A 9,230-nucleotide genomic window follows, 5' to 3' on the forward strand; every position below is an offset into this window, starting at 1 on the left:
AACTGAGGGGTACGCTGACCTGTTTTTCAGGCGGACAATCCAGTTTTGTAGCATTTAAGAGAGTCCACTTAAGAGCTGACAACACTGCCTTATTCTCTCTCTCCTCCCTGTTGTGTTCGTGACTGTACCAGACCTCCATAAACAAGTTTTGGGGGGTTGAGGGTATTTAGTTTCTTTCTTAGAAAGATCTTTATAGGAACAGAAGAGAAACAGTTCAGTTATTTCTCAATGCTCAAATTATATTCAAATTCTACGTGTTACCAAAAATATTATATACCATGTTGTATTTAAAGTAGTTTTCTACAAGTAAAGTGTAAAATTTAATGTATTAGAAAAAGACCAATAAGTGAAAAATAGCTTGATTTATATAGTGCTGGACGGACAAATATATTGGAATTATTTGACAAAAGAGTTGGTCAACCTTTGCTCTAATTTTGTTCACTGTTAAGCAGCTAAGCCTGATTAAATGCAGCTCAATGGCTCTTTTATTTGAATTTACAATAGACTCTGAAAGTTCTGTGAGACTGCTTTATTAATCAGGACTAAATGAAACAGCAAAAGAAATAGCACAGATTCAAAATAATAAACAACAAATCCCTAAACATATACAAACCTCAAGGTTTCAAACTATTCATTACCTTTTATTTCCCTTATGTGCTTGTCTTATAGCCACTATAAAGGTCCTATCTCCGTAGTTCTAATGTCCATTTGAATTAGGCACAAGCAATCCCATGCTTTCAGGAAAACATTCACAGTCATTACAAATGATTGTGCTTCCACGTGAGTCTCCTAGAAGCTGTCAGTGAGCAACTGAAAACTTATGATCTAAGGAAACCATGTACCCCTGTGTGTTTTAAATGAATATTTAGGAGGATATGGAATATTTAAGTACATCACAAGCATATTTTTGATTGGGCTGAATAAATCATTTTGTAGAAACACAAAGGTTAAGTGTGTAATTGTCTGAATGTTTGTGGAGCTCCGAAACTTATTCAACACTTTTTTTTTTTCAAATACAGATAAAAATGAGCAAGTTAGAGCATAAGATTCAGGGTGAAGCTCCTCTTTTTATTTCCAGATAGCTTGTAAACACAGCAGAGCTCATTCTCAGTAAAGAACATGTTTCTGACAGGCGCACAGTCCTAACAAGCAATGGACAAGAGTGTTCTTCCTTTGTTATTCTGATAGTTTTTTAATCAGGAATACATCATTTCATCACTCCTCTGTATGTTAAAGAAATCAGAGAAGACATGAGAATAATCAATGAGAACAAAATGGAATAAGTGCTAATTTGAGCGGTCCTTGATCATGAAATCAATCAAGTGTCAATCAATCAAGCATCCCTGGAAGGAGTAAGCCAATCAACATTACACAAACCATTCATTCAACATCAAATCATTCAGTTTAACAATACCATAATCAACCAACTGGTTTGTGGTACAGTTGAAGATTAAAAACTGTTTCTAAAGGAAAGACCACTTTTTGACTGTGCTAGTTTATCAAGTCAGCATGCTGACCTCTCTTTCCATTCCAGGCTAGTATGCACAATTCTTGGATTGGCGTCGGGAAGAGTTATAGATAAATGCATGACCATAACATGATGGTTCTGCATGATCAGCATGAGACATCTGAAATATCCCCTTCAAAAGTGTAGGTAGTCTTGCAATGTATTCGGATAAAATACAGCTGAACAAAAAAAAAACTGCCATTCTAGGGACAATGCAAATTGTAGGGATACTAATAAATAAATAAATTAAAAAATTATATTGTACAGTAAACAGTTCTACGGTTCAAACGATTTGTGAAAATCAACAACAGTTTTCCTCATATATATATATATATATATATATATATATATATATATATATAGACTTAGAATAAAAATCTATTTGTCTGCAGTGTTGATGTAAGCAGTTTTTAATGTATCACTGCCCCCTTGTGTTCATCTGAGAGTATGCGCTCCTCCCGGCCCTGTCAGTCTATGCAGAAAATCAGAACCAGAACCAGAAAATGACTTGTACTGTCAAACTCGTCAGAAATGTGAATGTGGGATGTGAGTTTTCATTAGTACATGTACTGAATTCTTGGAATGAAGATTCTATTCTGGATGCTGTGCTATTATTAAACAATACATTTTTAAAGCATTTCACACTGTAAATAACTTGTTAATATACAATATGTGTTCATTTGGTTGTAAAAAAAATTAAAAAAAATAAAAATAAAAATAAAATATCTATTCAAATTTCTATTTGAGTTCCACCAAATAACTGGAGCCACTAGGAGGCCGTGTCTCTGAACAGCAGCGTGGTTCGAGCGGAAGTGGCGTTTTTCTTTCTAAAGGCGGGAGCAGGAAGCTGCGCTGTGTGTGTTATTTGGTTATTTTGGGCGCACTGAGACTGTGAAGTGTGAGCCTCTCGGCGTTTGTGGATGAGGATTGAAATCTCTCCATGATAGTGTGCAGGTATGATATAAACAATGATACAGCTGCACGTTTGATTAAGAATGCTGTTCATTCTGTTGTGTTTGCCACTTAGGTTATTATTATTATTATTATTATTATTATCATTTCAATGAACGGAGAATGGTGTGTCAGCTGTCATTGTGTGGCGCTGACCGCGAAGAAATGAGGCGAGACCGCAAAAACTAAATTAGGAACTCTTTACTCTTATCATCTGCATAATTTCATAACAATTTATTTATTAGTTATTATCTATCTGATGCGTTTTTGATGGTATTATTAATCCTTTGTGTAGTTTTTACTTTTGCTTTCACTTTAGTCTCTTAACTTACCTTCACTTTCCTTTCTCAGTGTTATGATACATATTAATATTGGCTGATTTTCAGGGAAGGCACATTTGCATTCTTGCAGTAAGGTTAGCTGAAATTATATCAGGAGTTGAATATGCTTTTATGCTTTCCTTTTGGTTTGAATCATATGTGCAGTTAGTTTTTGGCTGTGAAGAAATCAAACCTTTTAACACAAATGTTTTTGTCCTGTTTCTCTGCCTTATGCCATTAAAGAAAGTCAACCTAAAATCCCACAACCCTCTCTGATACAAATCAACAATGTCGTCGACATCACAAAAACACAAGGACTTTGTGGCGGAGCCCATGGGGGAGAAGACCGTGATGGCTCTCGCAGGAATCGGTGAAGTTCTTGGAAAGAGATTGGAAGAGAAGGGCTTTGACAAGGTATGATATAAAAATATGTTTTATTAATATACCCTGTAGTCATGAAACTGAAACTATTAATTTTTCTTTCTTTTTCACTTTTTGTTTTGTTTTTCTTCCTCTAGGCGTATGTGGTTCTCGGACAGTTCTTGGTGCTGAGGAAAGATGAAGAGTTGTTTCGGGAATGGTTGAAGGACACTTGTGGAGCCAACACTAAACAGCAGGGCGACTGTTACAGCTGTCTGAGAGAGTGGTGTGACTCCTTCCTGTAGTGGAAGTTTTGTTGTTGTCGTATATTCACCCCCCAACACACACACACTCACATTTGTATGTGAAATACATTTACCTCACTTTATAGTTTAGACTTTTTGGACATAATTTGTGGATGTATTGATATTAATTCTTAGCATAGAATAATCGCATTAGAAGGTCTTTTAGATAGGTACACTTGTAATAATTAACTACTCCTCTTGTGTTGTTCAAACATCATTCACACTGGATCTGTAGTTTTGGGGGTGTGGCACAAAATCATCCAAAAATCCATGCATATGCCGTTCCGTTCCAGGCTGTACATGCAGCAGTAATCCAAAAACACATTTGCCATGAGCAACACAAATCATTCTACAAGTCTTTCCCCTTCTCTGTTTATGATGTTTGAAAGTTTTAACTGACTATGTCCAAAATGTGCCACTTTTAAAGGTTTATGTGAACTTGTCACTGTTCTGTAATATGTATTACCCAGATGATCAGATGAATAATGGTATCATTTCATCATGGTTTTTATGCTCCCCAGCCACTAAATTGCCTTAATAAAAGTCTGGATTTGTTTTACTTGTTCATGTGTACCAAAAGAAGCGTGGTCCTGATTCATTCTGCGTAGTGTAGCCACTTCATTCACTTCTTGATTGGCATTTGTTGCTGTTAGATGTTTAAAATGCTACATGAATGGTCTAAGAAACTCCTAAATCTTATGAATCTACTTATTACTATTTATTTATTTTTTTTTGCATTTATTTTTTCTTTTTGATCAGATTATCCAAAAAGTAATAATTGATAGGGTGTGTGGTGAGTATGTGGAATGAAAAACAGTGTTACCAATCCAGCTCAACCTGTTGTTACGTTAGTGGAATTACCTGTTTTGCTTTGAATTATAAAAAATCATGAACTTACACCACTGTTAAAAAGTTTGCGATAGTTAATAAGTTTTAAAGACTAAGATGTATCTCATACTCATCTTGACTAGGCTGCATTTAATTTATCAGTAGAATTAGTAATATTATGAAATATATAAGAATAGCTTTTCTATTTTACTGTTTCTTTAAAATGTATTTTTTTCTGTAAAAGTAAAGCTGAATTTACAGCATCATTATTCCAGTCTTCAGTGTCATGATCATTCAGAAATTGTTCTAATGTGTTGATTTGATGCGCAAGAAACATTTATTATCAAAGTTGAAAATGGTTGTGCTGCTTAATATTGTAATAACGGTGATCCTAGAATGATAACTAGAAAGTTTGAAAAGTATATTTTATTTACATTTTTGATTTGAAATAGAAATCTTTTGTAACATAAGTCTACTGTCACTTATGATTTTTCATCTTTGCTTAATAAAAGAAAAAATATAAATTTCCTCAAAAACAGTAGTGAGTTATTTTTTCTTCTAAATCTCAATAAGCGGTACACATAAGTGTTTTGTGTTTAAAAGTTTTATTCATTCATTCATTGGATTCTGTCTGCAGTATTAAACCATTACTTGGGACAACAACTTTTGACAGATGTTCTTTTTACATTTTTCTCCAATAATTTGTCTTTTAAGTTCATTTCCAACTCTTAGAGACTAGATACCTCTACTTCTTGTTTAAGTGGTCAGAAAAACTTAATTGGTTTTAGGAAATAACAAATCCCTTTAGGAACACTATGCACTGGTGGTATTTGTGTGTAGGTATCAGCAGTCTCACCTTCTCACAATGATCTAAACTTTAGAAGCTCTACCAGTTCATCAGAAATGTCTACCAGAGTACATCGCCACCTCAAACAAAACATGTAAAAAAAAAAAAATCTAAATATACATAAAGAATTTGTAAATCACCAGAGTTTGCTATTGTGAATAACACAACGAATGTCTTGAATATAATAACATTTGAAATCATTGAAATATCCAGACCCGCACCTATTTCCTTTTGCTTAATTAAAAAACTGTGTGCTTGCATATGTGTGTATCAGTGTGTGATTTCATCTAATCAGTTTGCATCAATCTTGATGTTATTTCATCCCTTTAATTAAAAGGAACAAGCCCCCCCCCCCAAAAAAAAATCAGGAGAATAAAAATATTCTCACAAGCATGTTTTTGTCAATTTGGCGCTGTCAATTGCTGAAATTTGCATTTATTAAAGCTTAATTTGGGATTTATTTTGCTGTGTCGAGTAATGTGTTGTGTTGTGTGATGTGCGTACATAAATCATTATCATCTAAATGAGACTAAGTCTGCGTCTCCGGTGTCCTTTTCAGAGAAGAGCACAGAAGAACTTTTTCTCCCTGAAGGGGTTTTCTGAAGTGGGCACAGGGGTGATGAGAGGGTCCTCACATGCGTGGGCATCACAGTATGCCATCAAGTCCGCCGCTGCCTTAGACACCTAAGAATTCAGGTAGATTATCAGTGCTGCAATTAAAAGCACTAAAACAGTTATTGATTCTCAGCTGATTGATTTCTTCTCAAGGTAAGACACTGCAGGGGAATCAGGTAAAAAGAAAAGAACAAATAGATATCACCTTTCCCCAGTAAATTAAGATAATTGTTTTGTAAAAGTTTTCTGAAATGTTATGTTGCAATTAAATATGCACTAAATTGTATAGATTACTAAAAGAGGAATCTGAACAAAACTTCTTGTTTTGTTTTGTTGAGTTTTTATAGAGAGGATTTTGGATCACTCCATAAATCAGAAAATATTGTCAAACATTATTTAAAAAATTATACAAAATCAGGCAAATGTTATATGAACTTGCCATTTTATAAACACCTTCAGAACACATTTTAATGTATGTAAGTGCTACTAAGATTTCTGCACATTAGAAAAAAAAATTGAGAAAACATGCTTGCAACTGAAGACACTACAGACAGAAATAAAGTGTAATAAAATGAACACTTGAATGGGTATTTTGAGTATTTTCTTTCTAGATTAAAATGAAGACAAGTGATGGATACAAAATAATGTCAAAATTGACCAGCATCTGAAAAACACTGGTTTTGCCTGTAGTGTCCTGCTTAATAAACTTCGCCTTCGTATTATGGATAAAACAGCATTTTAATCCAATATAACATTATATGAGTGAAATGCAAGGTTGAGGTCAATGTTTAAAGACTGTTGAATGCTTCAAATTCTACTTGTAGGACACACTTTACCAGGGGGACTGGAGAATCAGGTCAAACCTATTAACCTGATTCCAGATCTTTGATCACATCTGATTACAAATTAGTCTGCTACGTACAGGCTGGTATAATAAGACACTCTCAAAAAAGCTGTCACTGGTGCGGTAGTTTATTACAAGGGACACCTTTGTACCTAAAGAGTCAATATTGGTACTTTAAAGATACATATAAGTACCGAAAGTGTACATATTATTACCTAAAAACTACAATTGTGTCCTTTTTGAAAAGGTACCACCCCAGTGATAGTTTTTGTCCCCTTTTTTCTGCGAGTGAGGCAGGATTCCCACTGATCGGATTCCTGTTTGTCACATTTTCTGGTTATTTTGCATGGCAAACCTCACCTTGATCCGACAAAAACTGGCTTCAATCTTCAGCTGTTCCACCAGCTTCCTGGCCTGACCGACGCTCATGGTGCTGTTCACAGGGGTGTCTCCTTTCATCCTGCCACATACACACACAAAACCATCGATGCAAATAAAAAAAAAAATCTAAAGAAGAATGTAATTGGTTTAATGATGCTACCACTATTAAAGAATCAGAGGATTACACTTTACAGCAAGGTCCTTTTAGTTAATGGATTAACTAACATTAACTTTCAATGAACAAAACATCTATTACAGTATTGACCCTTATTAAAAAAAAAAAAATAAGACAACTGTTATGTTAGCTCACCCATTCAATAATATTAACAGATACAACTTTAGATATAAATAATGTATTAGTAAATGATAAGTACCTAGTTTTAACAAATGAAACCTTATTGTTAATTGTTAGTGATTCTGTTTATAGTGCACATACAGTCTCTAATGGAAGCATCTTCTTGTGGTCCAAGACTCTCATACCCTCTGCTTCACTTTCAGTCTTTCCTCCCTTGGTATTATTTACTACTGCTTTGCTAAAAGCTGCTGCCCTAGAAAACCAAAACCTCACCTTTGATTGCAACGATCTGATAGCAACACATTTCATCATCCTGAATCCCTTCATTTCCAGGAGAAGATCACTGGAAATCTTTCTATAAACAGATTTAGAGCTATTCATGATCATCTCTCTGTCCCTCTCTCTCTCTCTCTCTCTCTCTATATATATATATATATATATATACAAACAAATATATATATATATATATATATATATATATATATATATATATATATATATATATATGTGTGTGTGTGTGTGTGTGTGTGTGTGTGTGTGTGTATACGTATATATAAAATAGCCTATGAGTAGAATAATTCTGAATAGGATTTAAGCAGTGTATTGGGGCATGCCGGCCCCATTTTGCACATAGGATGTGCTTGAAGGGATCCAATCACCACATGTAATATACCATATTATTCTGAGTAATGAAGAAGAAAAACTGCCGTTTTGAATGGAATCTGGTTCAATGTAACATTTAGACATCAATGGATGAGGAAATCATGTGTTGCAGACAGAAAAAAAAAGATACAGATAAAGATACAGAAATGACAATCACAGCTACTCAGACAGATACAAAAATATGAATTAGAAAAAAAGCATTGAATTTCAATAATGAAATGATAACAATACATTAAAACGATGTATAAAATAGGAGTTAATGGAGATCAAGAAGCATAAAAAAAGACCACAGGGGTGTATACGTCTATTTTTTGTCATTCTGAGACTATTTTACCTTCTTTTCTCCCTTTCACACTATTTCTTACCCTTGCTGTATTCCTCGTGTGGTGATATCTCTCCCTCCTCTTCTTTCTTATTCCTTCTCTCTCTCTCTCTATCTGTCAGTGTTGTTGCTCTCAGTGCAGCCGGACCGCACCCTCATAGACAGTGTGGATGCTACCCAGTTCTGTACAGTCCAGTGCACTGCAATTCTGCTACAATGAACACCAGTCTCTTGGTACATTCATAAAACTCCCCTCTGCAGTGAGTGGAATGTGCCGGCCAGAGGGAGGGCGCCCGATTGGGACTGATTTATTCTGTGGGCTGGCTCATACCATTTTTCTACCAGCATGGGGTTGATAGTGGGGGAGGGAAATGCATTGATGTAAAGCAGTGAATTTAAAACTAAAATCGCACAGAAATGATTTATATTGTTTAAAATGATACTGAAATATTTGATAGCAAGAAATATTTCTTGTTTAGTTTGCCGGTGGTGTTGCTGAAGCTTCTGAATAAGTGAGCCTTCCCTCTCCCTGATCTGTTACCATGGGAACTGCTGCAGTCTCAGCATCTTTGTCTTGTACTGAGGCTCCATTTTGACTCAGTGGTCTCTCCCACCTTGGTTTAGATCTTAAACCCCCCACGTCTTTACATCACTCCACCCTCCCACTGCAATCTTTCTCATGTTACATTCATTTCGTTGCAAATCTGCCCCCTAGTTTCCTCCAGAGAAATGAAAATACTGTTATTTGAAAAATTTGGTGGCTTAAAGGGAGAATGGTTCTTAATGGTGCTCAGCAGGTTTTAACATGTTCTTGATTCATATTTCACCAATGAAGATGTCCAAGATGATAAAAAAGAATTGTATTTTATTTTTATTTATGTTGACTTTATACATGTTATACAAAATGTTCATACTGTTTAAAAAAAAAAAAAAACATAATTGAATATGTTGCGAAGAAAAACATGCCTATTTATATAACACAAAATATGTGG

General features: G+C 34.8%; 2 protein-coding genes across 2 annotated transcripts; one reads left to right on the forward strand and one right to left on the reverse strand.

The window, feature by feature from the left end:
• The first annotated feature begins 2,312 nt into the window (after positions 1-2,312).
• On the forward strand, positions 2,313-4,022 carry LOC113064359 (barrier-to-autointegration factor). Its single transcript, XM_026235124.1, has 3 exons — positions 2,313-2,461; positions 3,022-3,192; positions 3,297-4,022. The coding sequence occupies exons 2-3, from the start codon at positions 3,067-3,069 to the stop codon at positions 3,441-3,443; spliced, it is 273 nt and encodes a 90-aa protein (XP_026090909.1). The 5' UTR covers positions 2,313-2,461; positions 3,022-3,066; the 3' UTR covers positions 3,444-4,022.
• An 843-nt stretch (positions 4,023-4,865) lies between these two features.
• LOC113064360 (guanine nucleotide-binding protein G(I)/G(S)/G(O) subunit gamma-3) lies at positions 4,866-8,462 on the reverse strand. The gene is made up of 3 exons (XM_026235125.1): positions 8,282-8,462; positions 6,938-7,037; positions 4,866-5,802 (listed from the first exon to the last, which is right to left on the reverse strand). Exons 2-3 carry the CDS (start codon positions 7,034-7,036, stop codon positions 5,674-5,676), a joined length of 228 nt encoding a protein of 75 aa, XP_026090910.1. The 5' UTR covers position 7,037; positions 8,282-8,462; the 3' UTR covers positions 4,866-5,673.
• Positions 8,463-9,230: the final 768 nt, after the last annotated feature.

This window comes from Carassius auratus, chromosome 46 (genome assembly GCF_003368295.1).
Source record: "Carassius auratus strain Wakin chromosome 46, ASM336829v1, whole genome shotgun sequence".
In the NCBI taxonomy this organism is placed as follows: domain Eukaryota; kingdom Metazoa; phylum Chordata; class Actinopteri; order Cypriniformes; family Cyprinidae; genus Carassius; species Carassius auratus.